The 19,947-nt window shown below is 40.4% G+C and overlaps 1 protein-coding gene across 2 annotated transcripts; it reads left to right on the plus strand.

Annotated features, from left to right (window-relative positions):
• Positions 1-1,592: 1,592 nt before the first annotated feature.
• LRRC31 (leucine rich repeat containing 31) lies at positions 1,593-19,417 on the plus strand. Of its 2 annotated transcripts, XM_072142844.1 has the most exons (10): positions 1,593-1,894; positions 5,031-5,279; positions 6,682-6,816; positions 8,648-8,815; positions 10,757-10,924; positions 11,177-11,344; positions 13,058-13,225; positions 13,854-14,021; positions 15,652-15,819; positions 17,671-19,417. In XM_072142844.1, the coding sequence occupies exons 1-10, from the start codon at positions 1,882-1,884 to the stop codon at positions 17,985-17,987; spliced, it is 1,722 nt and encodes a 573-aa protein (XP_071998945.1). In that variant the 5' UTR covers positions 1,593-1,881; the 3' UTR covers positions 17,988-19,417. The 2 variants fall into 2 exon arrangements, with proteins under 2 accessions (XP_071998945.1, XP_071998946.1); XM_072142845.1 differs by lacking the exon at positions 10,757-10,924.
• The last annotated feature ends 530 nt before the right edge of the window (positions 19,418-19,947 follow it).

Below are 19,947 nucleotides of genomic sequence, written 5' to 3' on the forward strand. Positions count from 1 at the left end.
AAACTAGTAGTGATTTATTAGGTCAGTTTTTGATGACAGGTCCTTTATAAGAGCTGTGTTATAATGTTCAGTACTTCCAAATAGTAAGAGACAGAGAAAAATTATAGTGGCCCAATTGTTGCTGACTAATTTAAACATTAGATGATAGGGTATAATATATTCAATATTCAGTGTACTATAAGATGTTGGGGCACATTTATTATACACTTGCACCACCGTATGATGCACCCCCACTGCAGTCACCAGATTTATCAGGAAGCTCTAGCAAGGTCCTGCCTGGCATAGCCTGCGCCTGAACATAATCTGCACAAGAGGGGGCTAACTAGCCCAAAGGCACCATGACCAAGGAATAAAACTTAACCTTTATTCATATTAGTTTAAATATACAATGAATGTGAATTTATGACTAAAAACACAGGGTTGCATCAATGCCAAGTGTCTAAGTGTCCCAGTACTGGTTTCCGGATTTGCCAGCCTAGGTATTAAATGTATCACAAATGCATTAGTGGGGCAGACTTCTGTAGTGGGTGTGAATTTTGTGTCTCAAGTGAGACATTTTTTGGTGGGGTATACGTATTTAGGCTGTCCAGGTAAGTGAGTCCAGGAGAGTGCAGTTCACACTCCCTGGTCAGATCAAAGGGGTTTATCCACCATATTGTCCAAGTGGATTGTTAGATAGATATTCCTCTTATTACACTGTATCCCTACGTGGGATCCAAGTGAGGTGGATCAGTGTTATGCCACTGTACGGATTGTAAAAGTGGTGGAAACTGATACCCCAATTACCCTGTCTCAGTCATTACACCCAAATGTCTCATACACCTGATGATTAGCATTCACACCACACACTACTGCTCTATTTCTATGCTGCCTCCTATATTATTTTTAGATTCAATTCTACACTGGCATAGTGTACCCTGCTATTAAAACTTGCTACTCAAGCCCCCAACATGTTTCACCGAATACACGGCTTCATCAGGGGTAACGGGCTTAGCTTGCATTTGTGATACAGTTAATACCTAGGCTGGCAAATCCGGAAACCAGTACTGGGACACTTAGACACTTGGCATTGATGCAACCCTGTGTTTTTAGTCATAAATTCACATTCATTGTATATTTAAACTAATATGAATAAAGGTTAAGTTTTATTCCTTGGTCATGGTGCCTTAGGGCTAGTTAGCCCCCTCTTGTAAAGTTTAGAAATAGCCTACCAAGTGGAAATTCCCATCTCTCTCTTTTTGGATCCTGAACATAATCTGCGCCACTTTGCCTCTTGGCGTGAAGGTGGCATAATGGGTAAAATACTTCAGGCTTGTATGCCAGATTTCAGGCATACAAGCCCTAATAAACAAACTCCATTATGCCATGGTAGGTGCCATAAAACTGAAATTACAAGTAAAACCGCAAATGATTGTGAAAACAATGTCACCGTCTTCCTCATACCATACATACCCCAAGAACATACAAGTCTTGATTATGCAATACCTTTATAAAGTACACAATTAAACTATTTTAACTTTCTCATTCTGTAACCTGAGCTGACAACTGACTCAGCCTCTTACCAGCATTCCTCTTGGCAACTCATACTCAGAGGAAGTTTACAGCCAAAGTCCACCTGCTGATCTCCTGGGGTTATGTTCTGCGCTGCTGCTTTACCTGTTCTAGTGTAGAGCGGAGGAGCTTGTTTGGTTACATGATCACACCTTTTTACTTTAGTCTCCTAAAGCGGACAGGAATTCAACATGGTGTATGTGAAACTCTGTGTTCTAAAATGATTTTAACTTGAAACAATGAATGTTATATCACCAAAGGACACCAAGGAACAGAATTCTACAATTTGTAACATCTTGGAGTGCACTGGCTCTGTAGGGTGGTAAAAGCATGGACACTAAAGGTATGTTAGTATACACATTGTTGATCTGTATCAGAGATTTACATTTTGAGTGAATTGCATGGAAGGCTTGTGTAACAAGTTGGATGAATGCAGCACTAAGAAAATACAATATTAACAGTAAGAAAAAAATAGCTGTAAGTCTATCTGAAATTATTTACTAGAAAGTGTTGGTTATTAGTTATTCATCATTAAGGTATGCATGCGCTAGTAGTATGTTATGACATGTTTTAACATATATAATTAGTCGCTTTATCTAAGATTATTCATCTTTCATTTAGATTTTATTTTATGTTTTTAAGGGACATGATGTTATCTACCGCTATTCAAAATGTGTTTCGGAATAGTCAGTAATAAATATTTTGTAAAATGAATTGACTGTAACAAGCAGCGGTTTGAGAACCCACTATGCTATTTCACTGGTTTGGCATTGGGTCACACACTAAGGGTGTTATCCCAGCACCTCTCCGGTATTTACCATTTAATCCCTATACAGGGATCATACTTCACTGCGGAGAGATCGCAAGGCCACTCCCTCTTGTGGTGGTCCAGCATAAATAGCAGCTGGCACAGAGATACCGCTGTGTGGTACCAAGGGGTCTGGCAGAGCGGGTAATCAAAGTCGGTCCGGAGTCTAGGCATGCAGCCACCCAGCAGCACAGGATCAGAATACAAGCCGGGGTCAAATACCAGGGGACACGGAGCAGAATCAGAGAGTCGGAGAATCAGTTGGGGTCACACACAGGAAGACAAACAAAAACAGGCACCATTCAGCACGTTATACCAAACAAACAACCTTGTTCAGACTCAGGGAGCAGGGCATGCTTGGCAATAAGGCTGGAGTTGCTCCCAGATTGCCTGGGACACACCGCTGGAACCTTCCCCTGCTTCATGAAGCAGGGAGAGGTGGAGAGGAGCTGGAGCATGTACAGACACAGTGGGAATGGGGAATGCGACCAGAGGAAGAACATGCTGTGGATGCCATTAACTACTGCATGTGCTTAGGTAAATAGAGATTTTTTGTCTTTCCATTTTATCTGAAACCGTCATTTCATTTATCCTACATTTTTTTTTCCATTTTAAATGCAGCGGCCACAAAAAAACACAACTCTCAGGCCGTATTCACAAGCTGCATTTAAACAGCGTTTAGTTTGCTGTTACAAAGTGCATTCTTGGACCGTTTTCAAACCGTCTGAAAATGCATGCGTCTTTGTATGTTTACCATGCGTTTGGCTGGTTTGAATCTGTTAACCTTCATTTGTAGAACTGTAGGCAGCTGTAAAACCTGATAAATGCTTGGTAAACATACAAAAACGCGTGCATTTAAAAATGGACCAAGAGCGCACCGTGTGACAGCACCCTTAGAAACGCAATTAAAGCACCTAACACTTGCAATTGGGAAAGAGCAACAAGTGTTCTGCTAGTAAACAATGTAAAACACATGCTGCTTATTCATGATTGCAAGTGTTAAAGTCTAAACGCATCTGTGTCCTCCGCCCTTGGCTTGAATTGCGTTTATAAATGCAATTCAAATGAAGCCTGTGAACGCAGCCTTAGCAGAGCTGGTCAACTATTTTATGGGGCACATTTTCTGCGTGATCCCCGATCCGGAATGTCTGCTGGAATGCACATCAGTCGCGATTCAAGAAGATTCCTGCTTCTGTCGCTTCCACGATCAGGTCCTCCGGAGTTCACCATCTATCTCCCGGTGCATGTGAAATGTTAAATCCCGCGCTTAGTCTGAATCCATTGGATCATCCGACGGCCCGCCCCCTGTCTTCTGTTGCATGGAAGCCGGCGCCGATGCGCCAAAATTCAATCGCGTGCGACACAATCCCCGGCGCGATCCCCGAAGGTCGGGAAACCCGACGAAAATGTGGCCGTGGGACCCTTAGTTAATAAGCTCCACTGCCATCAGATTCATTAAAGGGGCTTTGGCCCTTGCTAAATCTGCTGGCAGTTTTCTTATGCTATGGGTGTTGTTGTCATCAGTTGCATAAAAAGCTGCCAAATACTATTAAAAGATGGATGCACATAGACCACTTTGGGTACTAATGGCAATCTGCACCTAAACGGAAAGTCGCTATTCATGAATTCAGTCATATTGTGAAATTTGCTCTATGCAAATAATGAAGCTGTTGCAAGCAAAGTTTATGTCTTTGCACTGTCCTATGTTCATTTGGTGTAATCGAAAGGTGAAAAACAGCATTTGCACCACAACTGTGCCACAAATAGACAAATAAATAATGATACATACCCTCAATGAATTTTACTTCTTCATACCCTCCTGAACATCAATGGTTCCTCTACTTGTCTTCAGAATAGTCCTTAGTACAGCCCATTACCACACTACCCCCTTATTAGGACTCCTTCTATTGTATTACATTGTTGTGGCTCAGAATATAGAGAGAATCATCTGTCATACTACCCAGTCCTGCCTCATATCACAGCCATTCTCTTTTGTTATGAAAGACGGCCCAGTTATGATTGCAACCCCTAAGAAAGCATCTGTTACATTATGATACCTTGTACTGTAATTAAGCCATGTTCACAAAATTGATTTTAGCAGAATGGGTAAGCATTCCACCATCAATGTGTATGAATGGGAAAAATGTACAGTGCCTCAGATTTTATAATCCATGTTCATGATTGATACAGATCATCCGCATTTTAACTAATTCCTGACCATGGGATGAATAATCTTCTATTAGCTTAATGGGGAAGATTTATCAGAAGTGTCTGAGAGCAAAACAGTTCTAGTTGTCCATGTAAACCAGTTAGGGCTCAGCTTTCATTTGATTATCAGCTGTGGTAAAATGATAGCTGAGCTCTGATTGGTTACCATGAGCAACTAGAACAGTTCTGATCTGATACTTCTGATAAATCTTCTAAAATTAATTCATCTGTGCAGAAGCAATTGTCATTGACACGATATATAATTATATTGAAAAGTTTCCAAGACAGATTTTTATATCTCAAAAAGTAAACAATAAAGGTTCCATTGATTCACAGCAATCAGAGATGTAGTATGGGCGTAATTTGTATGCAATTCATTCTTATATCTATAGTATACAGCACTAATATACTATGAAATGCTGTACACAGAAAGCAGTCATGTCCCTTTTTAATATGTAACTAGGATCAGAGAAGAAGGAAGGAGAAGTACAGAAAAAGTCACCATTTGATTTGATATTTAGTCAGATACAAAGGAAAAAGTTTGATAAAGGAAAAAGTGACATTTTCCAAGTAAAAAAATTCTTCAAGGCGTTTGATAAAGATTCTACAAAGAAAACAAATGAAAAGACCGAACAAGACTCTGATAACAAGCCTGTACCTGTGGATTATGGGGACCACAGAAATGGAAAAGAAGAGACCAGTCTTAGAGAAGGTCAGCAAATAACATTATCTATATCTATATTATATATGTTCCAATGAGTGTTCATGATGACCAGGATGTCCAACAGAGAAATTGTTTTCATAGATTAAAATTTATGCAAGAAAGCTCTACCCAATGCTCTATATATTGTACCGATGCCCCTTCTGATGCTACCACTATTCTCTTAATGGTGGAAGTTCATATAACCCTAAAGAAAAAACTCATTAAAGGGGGTTTTCCCACCAAACAAGTTAAACTCTATCCATAGGATGGGGCCTAACTTGCTGGTCTCAGTGATGGAACCCCTACAGATCACGAGAATGAGGGATCCAGTGGGGTCCCAGTTACCTCTTTCGGACCCCTTGTCGCGCCCCGAGATTAATGGAGCAGATGGCCGCGCATAACTGTTCTGCTCCATTCATCTCCGAGATTGCTGAGCGTCAGGAAGTGACGAGGGATCCAACGGAGGTATCTGGGACCCCAGTGGACTCTTCGTTCTTGTGATCTGTGGGGGTCTCATTAATCATCCTAAGGATAGGAACTAACTTGGTGGAGAAACCCCTTTAAAAAATGAAGGCGTTTATGGACAATTCTTGCCACAACCAATGGTCAATAACCCATGCAACATTTTAAGAATATCTAATTAAATAAAAGAGATGTATGGCGAAATAGAGTGTGAGTCCTTATGCATACCGCAACAATGCTATGCTATGTTGACATTGTGTTTTATTCTCAGGGTTTTTGCTAAATGTACACCTATTCTTACAGCAGTCAGCAGGATGAAATATCACACAATACAGACAGTCCCCGACTTAAGGACACCCGACTTACAGACGACCCCTAGGTACAAATGGCCTTATCTGCCCCATGTGATCTCTGGAGGTTTTAATTTAGTCCCAGCCTGCAATGATCAGCTGTAAGGTGTCTATAATGAGGTTTCATTAATAATCCTTGTTCCCATAACAGAACAAAATTTTGAAGATCTAATTGTCACCAAAAAAAAATTGGTCTACAATTATAAAATTTTCAAGTTCCGACATACATACAAATTCAACTTAAGAATAAATCTAAAGAACATATCTTGTGCAGGACTGAGTGAACTACACAATTTCATCCTACGTTTCCTGCTCAATGCCACCTATACTGATCAGACGGAGGGCAAAAGAAGGACTGTCATGTGATTATGTACATGTTAGACAAGGACGTCATAAGATTTCCATGTTAAAACTTCCATATTTCTTGTAAAAATACCCATATGTACCAGTGTTCTCCAAACTACACATGATCATTGGAACTGAAAATTACCAGTACAGTATTACTGTGGAACATATTTTAGGAATATCAATATAATGGAATTGTGCTCTTATATTTACTGGCATATATAATTTTGCCTGCAATATTTTGCATTGCACAGAGGATGAAGTGGATTCGGATACAGCTGGATGGTTGAAAGCAAAGCAGTTTATGGAGAAGTTTGGTAAAAAAGCAGAAATTCATTTCATAGACTTGAATAATTGTGGGCTGACAGCTGCTGACATAAAGGAGCTTGGTAAGTGAGTTTACTGCAGAACTGATGGGATATTTACCATTCATACTGTAGTATTGTACTGTGTCATCATTTTAGGCATTACTGTCGGCAATTGTTAGATTGTTATTAGACTTTGTATTGGCTACAATCTCCCAGGAATCTAGTCACTGTTGGCCATGTGTGTGTCTTGTATTGCTATTCTACCATATTCACTGTCTAAAATGTTATTTTCAGTTCCAACAGGGACATGTGTTCATTCTCCTATTTGTGTCTCTTCTAGAACCTTTGCCCTCCAAGCTTTATTTGTTAAAAATCTGTAACAAAAGGCAAAGATAATTTACTCCTCTTTACAAACAAACATCCAGACACAATTGCACTTATAGGGTATACATCAGATGTCATATGGAGGTATAATATCTTTTTTTCAGTATTGGCATGGGGGCATTTATTATTGGTTATGCTGACATACAAGCCATGTTAAAGTCATAATTCCTAGAGCACGACCAGGAATTGCAACCCACCTCCTTATGCCACCTACATGCCTTGTGGGTGTGTGGGTGGAGAGGGGTGTGCAGTGGATCATGCTGAAGGCACTTTGAGGGGGGGGGGGCATGGGATGCCTGCTCCTGGTGCAGGTTATAGTGCCATTCTGCAACACGTTCTGCCTGGAAATAATCCAGGCACACACTTCTAGTCTACCAGAACCTGCTTCTATGCTAAGGAAGTCATATAGAACACATGCATGATCTCTGCAGACTCTACTATGTACAGGAGACCTTGCATAAATAAAAAGAGCCTTTACTGGCAAATACTTTATTTTTAATACCACTGTTAAAATATGACAGTCTTAGAAAAGAAGAACAGATAGCTACAACATGTACAAAATACCAATAAGAAGATCTGAGGAAATGAGAAATGATTATAAATTAGATGTGATGTATCATTAGCAAGTAAATGATTATCTTCCATAAAAGAAAAACAGAATCCCCTAGTGGTGCGTCAATGGCTAAAAGTCTCCACATGCCTTTAAGGTGACCTTAATTGTAAGGAGAACTCTTACTACCTGACCCTAGTCAAAAGCCTCTCACGCAGCCAAACCAGTTCCCTACACTGTACTGAAGAGACCTAACCAAGTCGAACCAGTGCTGTCTACAGTTGGGAGTCCGTTCCTTCTGGAATAGATATACTGGTTTGGTTTTAATCATGCATCATTTCATTAGGCTTCCTCAAAGTCATGCTTGATGTCAAGGGAGCTGCCTTACTAGTTAGCAAAAAGAGGAGTGGTTGTCCTTATTCCATTCTAGAAGACTTTATTTGCATATTTTCCCAGAATACCCTAGTGCAGTGATGGCAAACCTTTTAGCTGCCAAGTGCCCAAAAAGCAACCCCCCCCCCCATATTTATGGCGAGGTGTCAACCAAAAATAAAAGCAGTAACTTACTGCTCCCTGTTCTTCAACAATCATATTGGCCTCCTGGGAACAGCAACACAGTAGATAGATGGAAAATTTGCATCATTTTAGCTTCTTTCCAGTGTCTCACAGAGAATCATGGGGCCAGCAGGAGGTCTTCCAAAGATAATTCGGCCCTGTCTATTCATCCTGCAGTCCCAAGTAGTGAAGTAAGTATCAGAATACGACTTAAAGCTGCATCTTTTAAGTTGCTTGGAACTGTCTGGTGTGCTGGGGCGATGGCCTGGGTGTCCACAGAAAGGGCTCTGAGTGCCACCTCTGGCACCCGTGCCATAGGTTTGCCACCACTGCCCTAGTGGAGCATCAATGGCTACAAGTAAGGAGAACTCTTACTTCCCGATCCTATCTTCTATAACAAATTCTGTTCCTCATTTCCTTTAGGTACATTGATGACCTTTCTCCCAGATGCTGAAGAAATTGATCTTTCTTGGAATGAGCTGATTGGTGGTTCCATGATGTCATTGACTCCACACCTCTGTCATGTCACAAGATTAAGAATACTGAGCTTAAGTAACTGTGGTCTGACATCTGTTGATGCTGGTGCTATAGGTATAGTTGAATAATTACAATTCATCTACTCTATGGGGTCCCTTAATGCAAATAAGTAAGATCATTTTACTTACTTTTTAATGGTTTCAGACTTTTGTGTGGTTAAATAGTAAAAGGTAACATGAAGCATTATATAATTTTGCAATATACCTTCTGCATCACTTTCTTATGGCTTTCAAAGCTACAAATTAACAATACTTGCAGTTAAATTTCCCTTCCTTCAGGTGTTTCTATCAGTGCCTGTTAAAATATGTGTGGCATGGTCCAGGTCAACATCTGCAAAGAGTTTGTATGTTCTCTTCATGTTTGCGTGGGTTTCCTCCAGTTTCCTCCCACATTCCAAAACATACTGGTAGGTTGTTTAGATTGTGAGCCCCATGGGGACAGGGACTGATTTGGCAAGTTCTGTGCAGCGCTGCGTAATCTTTGTGTGCTATATATATGCATTTTTTACACAAAACTGCCATTGGCAGAAAGATTTACCCATATCCATACACAAAATAAATCATAAAACATCCCTTTTATTGTTTATACATCATAAAGTGATAGTAGCGTTGCTACTGGGTGCTCCATGGAGCACTTTTTCCATGGAGCACCCAGTAGCAACGCTACTATCATTTTATGATGTATAAACAATAAAAGTGACGTGTTCTGATTTATTTTGTGTCCTGATATGGGTAAATCTTTCTGCCAAAGGCAGTTTTATGTAAAAAATTGAGTAAAAAATCCCTGCCGTGACAACTGGTCCATTTTTTGTGAAAACTATATAAAATAAAATATTATTTTAATTATTATTATTTATGCAGCTGATCACTGACTGCTGCAGACTGTGGATTATGAGACCACTGAGAACAGCGGACAAATACGCAAGAATTTGTGATTCTTATACTGCTTCTATGCAAGTGATAAATTAGCAGTGGGTAGCCTTGCAGTCCTGGGGTCCTGGTTTCAAGTCCCACCCAGGTCAACATCTGTAAAGAGTTTGTATGTTTTCTCCGTGTTTGTATGGGTTTCCTCTGGTCCTCCGGTTTCCTCCCACAAACCAAAACATACTGGTAGGTTGATGAGATTGTGAGCCCCATTGGGGACAGGGACCAATTTGGCGATCTCTGTGCAGCGCTGCATAATCTGTGTGCGCTATGTAAATAAAGAATTATTATTATTATAAATCTCCCCTACATGTTTAGTGCTCAGTTGGACTTCAACAGGATCAGGACTGTTGAAACCAGGACTTGTTTTTTGCAGTTGAATCTAATTGAAAATGCTCACAGCATGTAAATATCTACAAAATATAAAGAAACTGCAGCATGTTTTTTTTATAAATTTGTGTAACTTAGTCTATGGGTGAAAAGATGCCATTAAAGAGGCCCTGTCACCACTCTCGTAACTGGCTGTTTTACTAAATAAGTGCATTTTCTCTGAAATAACAATTCTTTATCATATGTTGTTGCACTGTTATTACGTCTAATAATTTAGCTATTGATAATCATAATAACAACATGTCTTCTGCGTTTCACTAATCCCACTAGATTGCAATCTCTTGTATCACTTTCTGCGTATGTCCCCATGTGTCTATGACAGCCTTTCTAGTTCCACATAATCAGACAGATTATTGTGTACTGTATTGTTATTGCAAAATAATAATGAATATAATATTAATCCTTCATGAGAAAATGGAGACCAGAAGGAGAATAATTTTTGCTGTGCTCTCCATATGCATATGTTTACATTCAAGGTGTGGGAGATGCATCTTTTTCATTACTCAGAATATCCAGCATGTTCCAATCGCCTCCCTAAAGATAAATATAGGAATGGATTACTGGGAGCTGCGTTCTACTTGTCAATATACTTTGGTCGCAGACATACAGTATTGTATATGATGAAACGATCATCACAGATCATTGAAATATGCTGCATTTTACTACATTTTCCTCTACACAGGAGAAGCACTTCCTCATATTCCTAATTTGCAAGTACTGGATTTATCCTGGAACAGTGCTCTTGGAGGAGCCTTGTCTACACTCACACAGCACTTCTCAAGCAATTGTGAACTAAAGTCATTAAATTTAACAGAGTGTAGCCTTAAAGCAGAGGATGGCGATTCTCTAGGTAAAAACACACAATGCGTGACTGCTTAGTTTTCACTTATAGTTTATAGTTATATATAAAGAACACATTTTATTATACTGCTGAATTTTTACACTTTTTTCACAAGGGATCTATCTATCTATTTACAGTATGTATCTATTTATCTGACCCTTCTGGATTCCTAGTCTCTTATGTAGACCGGTGAACACATGTTGTCAGTACTTCTTGTATTCTTGTATTTTGTTCTAATAGCTCTTGTTTTCCATATTTCAGCACAAGTTATTGGCAAGATGTCAAGAATGGAAGTTTTGGAGCTTTCAGAAAATAAAGAGCTTGGTAGTTCAATGAAGAACTTCACTGAAGAACTGAAACACTGCTCCTGTTTGTCTGTATTAAAACTGCGTTCTACTGGCCTGCGACAGGACACTATCAATTATCTAAGTAAGTAACTATAGCTCATTGACCATTTAGAGGGAACCTCATTTTCACTAAAGACAGGTTGCAGAAGCCCATGACACCTGCATTGCACATCTGCCTTTCTGCTTTCTCTAAGCATTTGAATTACAATATAATTGTGAGTTATAACTTACCCTGCACCCCGACAAAATCCTCTGTTAAGTAAATGGGGTTGGGCTTTGGTTTGTTTCCATTTCAAAAAACAACATGTGACTCTACTCAACTCCCTTGAAGAGGACACACTAATGGAGGATGCGGACCTGCTCTAACGCTCACTGCACATGACGGCTGATGTGCAGAGGCAGAGGCTAATGCGCACACACCAGAATTCGGCCAGTTGGCCAAATGACTTTGGGGTGGGAGGGGTAATAATGAGGAAATGAGGAAAAGCGTCTCAACTCCCCCGTACAGGACACTCCCAGTTCAATTTATTCCCTGCCTGGACACCAGGTAGGGAATTGTAAAAGAGACCGTTATCTAGGGCTCAAACCGCCATTCAGTTGTAAGGTGACTTTTGAATGAACCCTTTTAGCCAAAAAATGGCTACCGGTATCGGGATGAGAGCAGAAACCAAGACACACACTCCATTCACTTAGAAAATGCTGACTCACAGGGGGATATTTATCATACGCTGCCGCTCGTGCGCCAGCGTATGATAGCCCTGCCGCTGCAAATTCGCAGCCCGATACATCAAGAGGCTTCTGCCTCTTGATGTATTCGGGCGGGAGGCCGCGAAGCGGTTATCCTACGCCAGGCAGGGTCTGTCGTAGAAAAAAGCACAGCCGGCGACTTTTCACGTATGAAAAGTCGCCGGCAGCAGCAAGTGCGCAGGCACGGGGACAGTAACGCCCCGCGCAGGCCCACTCCCGTCCGGCCGCGCCCTCCGCTCGGCCGTCCGCCCCCCCCCCCCTCGGCCGCCCGCGCCCCCCCCCCTTCACGCCCCTTGAAAATAATCGCAAAAGCTAGCAATAAGCTAGCATTTCAGGGCCTCTGCGCCACTGGCGTTGCGCAGAGGTCCTGATAAATATCCCCCACAATCTTTATTAGTACGCAGCCGCATGTATAAAACACAGAAAATCATCTTCATAGGGAGGTGAAAAGGTGATAAAATATTGCAATGCTATAGGCCAGCTTAAATATCCCCACATAAATTCACTTGCCTAAAACATGCAGATGAACTTTACATATTATTTCTCACACAGAACACTGTCTCCAAGGAGACAGAATGTTTTTCCTGAAAGTCCTGAGAAGAAGACTTTGATGGCTCCTCGGTGAGGCCAAAACATAAGATAAGCAGGTGCTGAAGCAAAAATATAGGACAAGAGTCAAGGACAGAACTGTCTCTCAGCAGATTCAAACAAAATGATGTTTGAATCATGAGATGAATAGACAGTTTACAATATGGCTGACAGTGGTCAGCAAGACAAGTTGGTATCCGCTTGGCCCAAAATGGCATCTGTAGAGAAATATATCTTTCATAGGTATCAAAGTCAGAAAAGTTTATCATTTGTACAGATTTTTTTTCCTGAAACAACGGTGCCCTTGTCAAAAGGTGGTGACAAGTTCCCTTTAGGATAGGTCATCAATAGTAATTCCTGTCAAACTCCTATAAAAATATATACATTTTTTAGGGTCTTTTTTTCTGTGGTTGTTATGTTGACAAGGTGTCATGAGCAGTTGTTGTATCTTTTCCTTAAGGTTCGGCATTCCAGTATTGGCCTTATTTGCGAAGACTGGATTTATCATGTAATAAGGCAGCAGGAGGTGGATTTCGTGAAGCTGCAGCACGTCTGACGGCCTTCAAACAACTGGAACTGCTGGATATTCATCAATGCTGCCTTTCCAGAGATGATGTTACAGCACTGAGTAATAAAATTACTTTTTGTCTTGATATGCAATTATGGGAAAAAAGTACACCCCTACGAATTTTATGGTTTTAGGACCTTACAAGGTCTTAAAATTGCTGCATGGTCATGGAAGTATTGATGATGCCATGTTGCCCCACATGAAGGAGTTTCCTAAGCAGCTGAAGGTCTCATGCATATAGTAATTTCCTTCACAACCCATCTGATTTCATTAGTAGTTTATAAAGTTGTCCCGCTGCCTTATTATTGGTGTATTGGTTGTTCCAGATAATCTACATTTTTTCTATGTGCAAACAACATAAGTTGCTTACAGCTATAGAGATCAGTAGAGAATCTGGTACCAGACCTTACCTGCTAATGGTACAAAGGTGCTGACATGTAACATACCAAAATTGTATTTCCCCTGAGACATAACTATTTTAACGTGTATGGCCAGTCTTATTGCAGTATGCACATCTCATATAAGTCTATATTCCTATGGGGGGATGTTGGTGGGAGAGTAGTAACCCAAAATTGTAAAACCCAAAATTATTTTAGCTTTACAATTTTAAGCAGTCACATCCATCTCACTTGCACTCTAAACGAAACGAGGGAATTGTCTTATAATTGTTATTATTTTGTTTTTGCAGCTCAGGTCATACCACTCCTTTCCAACCTTCAGTCATTGGATATGTCATGCAACAAAAACATAGGCCTTTCTTCTGAACACCTTTTCAGTCGGCTTCGCTTTTTACCTAAATTGAAATCTGTGAATATCAGCAATTGCACATTAAAAACAGAATCCTTTGCAGGACTAGGTATGGATTTATATCTTTATGTTAAATATCTTTCATGTTATATTTTTTCAAAAGCAATCTATAATACTGTAAATGTTGTGTAGATATTGTCACTGACTATAAAATTATTCATCTAAATATTATTAAAAATGAAGCCTTAACGACAGGGGTTTGGATCTTCATAAACAAAGCAATTTTCACTTTTCAGTTTGCTGCAAAGTTTGTTGTTTTTTTTTACTGGCACTCATGGGGAATTCTGGTTACTAAATGATTTTCTTTAGTAAAAAAATATCAAAAACATGAAAAAAAAAAAGTTTCATTTTCCTACGCTACATTTACCCACTATGTAATGAGATTGTTTTTGGCAACACTTAGATGAACTTAGTGCTAGTCATAGGCCGTCCCTATGAACTTGACCTGCTTGATGATTTCATGTTACCAAAAAGAATTGTAAAAGTTCCAATGGCTAAAGTTAACTGAACAAACATTTTAAAGGTTGTAAACTACGGTTCTCTTGTCTGTATTTGTGGCCATTGTTTCACTTGAGTCTGAGTTGTATGGCAGAGATCTAGGCCCTTGTGTTGCCCCCAAAAAAGGTAATGTGACCTTTACCATGAAACCCAATACATATATAGGCTGCAAATATAGTGTGCTACCCTGTGCCGACAGTGATTATTTTTTCCGAAGAATCCTCAGCTGTGTGTATGAACCTATAGAAATACATGAGGACGTGAGCTGCAGTATGACCCTACGGCTATTTCACCTGAGGAAGAAATGGGGGTGTGCATGAAGGCTGAGACAGATGTAGCAAACCCACAGGGGTCAGCTCATATAAAAGAATTGGCAGATTATATTGCAAATTTTGGGTATAGGCTAGTGGCAGCGAACCTTTGGCACAGGTGCCAGAGGTGGCACTTGGAGCTCTCTTGGGCACCCAAACCATTGACCCAGCTCAGAGTTCACCAAACGAACTCAAAGAATCTTCCTGCAGTCCAGGGAGACTCAAGCTGCTCTCAGCGCTTCACATACTTGGCTACAGGAACAGTGAGAGTTGTGTTAAGTGCTGCATTATTTTTGGAAGTCCTCCTGCTGGCCCCACATTTCTTCCTGTACAGGGGGACACTGAAGAGAAGCAACAATGATAGTCCAAATATGTCCTTCTTATTTCAACTTTATTGGTGTCGTCAAGAGGCCGAAACAATTTGTTAGTAGTAACTTACTTCTCAAACTACTGTGATCGCACTTTGTGATAAATAATTGGGTTTTGGTTGTAATTTGGGCACTTGGTCTCTAAAAGGTTCGCCATCACTGGTATAGGCTCTGTCACATGCTCATCTATCGATTACATGGGCTGTATTGCTGCAGTTCATATTGTGCTTTCAGGGGGTGGATATAGTTGTCAGAGGGGACAACCCTTGCACAAGAGTAACAGGAAGATGGCCATATGGGGACATGGCCTTGGGGACAAGGCAATACAATTGTTAAAGGTGGTGCTTTCATTTACTGGTAGTTCAGTCACCTGCTAAAGGAACAATGCAAACAAACTTTTTTTTTTTTTGAGTGGACAACTCCTCTATTCACAGGTCATCATATATTTTAGTACATGACAGGCACATTTGACTGCACCAGTAACTATAACACTTATCCCTAGCTGACGCCTCGCATTACCTAATGGACCTTCAGATGCTGGACCTTTCTTGGAATAAATGTGTTGGTGGAAACCTGAAACTGCTTTCGGAAACTCTGAAAAGTGCAACAGACCTACAACGTCTGTATCTAAGCAGCTGCAACCTTGTCACCCAGGACCTGGCTGTCATAGGTAATTATATCAGCTTATATTATCAAATGGATAAAATCAATGCTAGGATTTATAGATAAGGCAAGTTAACTTTTAATCCTTGGCTTTATTGCTTATACTGTGTTCGTCTATAGATGTCAGTTGATGGCATTAGATAGCATAAGGGAAAGCAAAAGCTTATCAAGGATTTATAAAAAGTTCTTTTACAGGGATATTTACTATACAGCTACTGTGTTTCCCCGAAAGTAAGACAGTGGGGCAGATTTATCAAACAGTCTGAAAGTCAGAATATTTCCAATTGCCCATGGCAACCAATCACAGCTCCCCTTTAAAATATTCATGAGCACTGGTGAAATGAAAGCTGAACTGTGATTGGTTTCCATGGGCAACTGGAAATATTCTGACTTTCAGACTGCTTGATAAATCTGCCCCAGTGTCTTACATTCTTTTTACCCTCAAAAGTCCCACTATGTCTTACTTTCGGGGGATGTCTTATATTGGAAAAAAAATGTTGATTTTTGTTTTAACCATAAAAACCACAGTATCCCACACATCTCCCATAGGCTTACAGCCCCATACAGTATCCCACACATCTCCCATAGGGTTACAGCCCCATACAGTATCCCACACATCTCCCATAGGGTTACAGCCCCATACAGTATCCCACACATCTCCCATAGGGTTACAGCCCCATACAGTATCCCACACATCTCCCATAGGGTTACAGCCCCATACAGTATCCCACACATCTCCCATAGGGTTACAGCACCTGGTACCGTAATGGCGATCGGATCAATTCCTCTGCGGTGCTGGGTAGAGGTGTGGCTTCTTCTTCCTCGTGCAGGAGCCACTGGTCCAATCAGAGGCTGCACATGAGGGCACGGAGGCTGCGTGTTTCTGTATGCCCGGCCCCGTGATCTCCAGCCTCCGCCGGCATGAAGCTCCCGCCCACCCTTTGGCCGACTCCAACCCGCCCCCCACATAAAGTACCTCTGCTTTCCACCCCTCCGGAACCTGCATCGTGCTCCCGCCCCCGCCAGCCGACATCAGACTGCCGCCAGCAGCCACCAATCCCCCCTCCGCTCCCGGCTCCCCCCTGCTGTCCATGGTCCTGAAGCAGGTACCGTACAATTTGCTACGTCTAACTTTCGGGGTACGTCTTATATTAGACGTCCCCCCTTACACCCCCGCTACGTCCTACTTTCGGGGGTGTCTTACAATCGGAGAAACATGGTATTTATAAGAAGAACATAAACAGTGCTGAGTAGCAAACTAAGTAGCCTGTAGTGATTTGCCATATTTTTCAGACTATAGGGCGCACAAGATATCCTTATAGTCCAGTGCGCCTTATATATGAACTGTACTAACAGACAACAGCTGCCTTGAACTGCGCACAGGTCTGCCATCTGCTTGTCATTCATCCTTATAATCAGGTGCGCCTTATATATGAACCTAGACGTTTTAGCAGGCATTTATTGATGGTGCACCATATAATCCAGTGCGCCTTATAGTCCGAAAAATACTGTACTATTTCTGTATCTATTCTATTCATTTCTATGGGAATTACATATTTAGCACAGTGCAGCCTGCAGGCCATATCTGGGATTAACATAAGCACAGATATGCTAACGGTCCATAGATAACATTTTTGCATACTGCACTAATGAAAAGGAAATCTTTGAAATATTCAATGAAATCTGAATTTCAGTGGATGTGTATGTGTAGTAGCCAGATGTTTAAAGTATTCCTTCAATAGTGGATCCTAAAGGTTTAATTGCAAGATTACGACCATACTTAGTGATGACATGTCCATGTAATATGGTAAGGTATGATACATTTAATGTCATTGTATTGCATTTCCTTGTATTTCAGCATCTGCAGCACAAAATGGTCACCTGGAAAGATTAGAGCAGCTGGACATTGCCTACAATGATACAGTTCCTGATGAAGGGTGGTCTCTATTTTTTGAAACCGTGTCTTCCCTAAAGAACATTGTTGAATTAGATATTAGCTTGAGACCTGCTTCATCTCGTGAATGTGGACCTTGGTTCATTCATCTACTATCCAATCTGGTAAAGCTACCTAAACTCAAGGAACTGGGAATGCAACGCTGGGCACTGTCTACAGCAGAGCGCCAGCAGCTGAGCCGTATACAAAGGGAGACTAGTATCAATATACACTATGACTAATCTTTAAAAACATATACTGTATATGAAAATGTGCAGTCTGATCCATGTGGTTTGCGAGGCGACTAAGCCTTATGCTTACTGAAAATGACAAAGCCTTCAGATATTATGAGATTTCTCTGTTTGCTTAATACAGAACTGGTTTTGCAGGTATGAGAAACTTAAAAACATCTTACTGCAGGCAATGCAAAATGTTGAAATAAATTTAAAGTCTAATTGTTCTGGTTAAAAAAAAATGGCACCAGCATGTGTACAGGAGCATAACAAGAACTTTGAAGGAACATAAAGCTCTTGTGTCGCTTGATCAAGGAGAGAAGGTTTATAATAGCAAAACCCTTTACTTCAAGGATTTTAACCCCTTTAACAAATGTTTTTTTAAAGGGGTTATGTTTAGAGAAATCTTGTCATAAGACCTTTAAATTCAGGTAATATTCCTATTCTACCTTCTTCAGGGCTCCACCTAGTGGCCTGTGTCTGTTCTTAGATATAGTACAGTGAGTAGTACTGTACTTGATTTCAGAAGGGTTGTCTGGCATCCCATAGTACTTGTATGCCCAGTTTGTGTTAAATAGTCACCTAGTTAACTATTTCTAGTTAAGCATTACCAGTTACCATGTAGAAAAAAATATGGGTGAATGTCTGACTAAGCAGTGGTTTACGAGGCAGACTTCTATATGCAATTAAAACTTTTTTTGCTGCACATCCTTACCCCTCAACACATTTTGCCTTTCAATTTTAATTTGTGTCCCAGTCACACAGAGCACTGCCAGATATTTATATCATGAAAATGTAATAATATAGGGTAATAAAAGCAAAATGCAGTGTATAAAAAAATGAGATCAGATGCACGAATCAACTCAAAGATCCCCTTTAGCAAAGAAAAATTGTAGAATGAAGGAACAGTGTTTTAAAAAGTTACCTCTCCCAACCCCAGAGTATCAAGGTGGCTGCCTTTGACACCAAAGGAGAATGAAAAAGACTTGAATTCTTAAAGGGGTTGGCCACTCTACCTCATGTTCTTTGTGATGTGTTAAGGGCAGGAGGTTAGGTAATTTACCAATGACCTCTGACCTTGAACAATCGCCCTGTTGGAACCCTATGATAGGTGCTAGGACAGTTAGAGATCACATGACCCATCACCTGCGGTCATTTTATAGACAGGAATGTCTGGCTGATGAGGTAAAATACAGGAGGCTTCACTTTACATATCAACAAAGCGTAGCAGAACTTTTAATTGATGTATATTGGTAAATTTCCTTCTATCCTTCCCCCCACACTTACACACATTACTAAAAACAAGAGGTAAAGTGGCCAACCCCTTTAAGGTTATGGATTCTGTTTCTTTCTACAAATTTCATTTATTATTATACATAATACAAATATTCTATTTTTATCATTATAAATGCAAAGGATACATTGTATATTAATGATTGTTGCCATGATTAAAAATGTATTTCATAATATTGTTAGTATTTTTGGTTTTTTTATGTGGATCGAATGAAAAAAATTACTTCTGATAGAAGTGTACTGTAAAAAACTTACATTTAAAAGTCTATTTATATCAATGCCAGCCTTATTTTGCTCTACTTCGTACTGCATCTATGACAATATTATGACTATAACAATATTATGGATGCATTAAAAATTGTCTACTCCTTGTGCCAGGGAGTTTGCATGAAGGGCTATACACAGCTGAGCTTGCTCACCCCTAGTGGAGAGTCAATGGCTATAAGTCTCCACACACCTACAAGGTGGCCTTAATTGGCAAAGTCTACATAGGGAGAACTCTTCTGTAATGACCCTAGTCAAAAGCCTCTTACTTAACCAGTTCCCTACACTGTACTGAAGAGACTTAACCATGTTGAAGCAATGCTTTCTGCAGTTGGGAATCTGTTCCTTCTGGAATAGATATACTGGTTTGGTTTAATCCCACGTCATGTCATAAGGCTTCCTGAAAGTCATG

The sequence above is a fragment of the Engystomops pustulosus genome, chromosome 3, assembly GCF_040894005.1.
Source record: "Engystomops pustulosus chromosome 3, aEngPut4.maternal, whole genome shotgun sequence".
In the NCBI taxonomy this organism is placed as follows: domain Eukaryota; kingdom Metazoa; phylum Chordata; class Amphibia; order Anura; family Leptodactylidae; genus Engystomops; species Engystomops pustulosus.

Excerpts from the sequence above, each read along its gene's own strand:
- LRRC31 (XM_072142844.1), top strand. Across the intron at positions 5,280-6,681 it reads AGAGACCAGTCTTAGAGAAG|AGGATGAAGTGGATTCGGAT; the intron begins GTCAGCAAATAA and ends TGCATTGCACAG. Across the intron at positions 13,226-13,853 it reads AGATGATGTTACAGCACTGA|CTCAGGTCATACCACTCCTT; the intron begins GTAATAAAATTA and ends TTGTTTTTGCAG.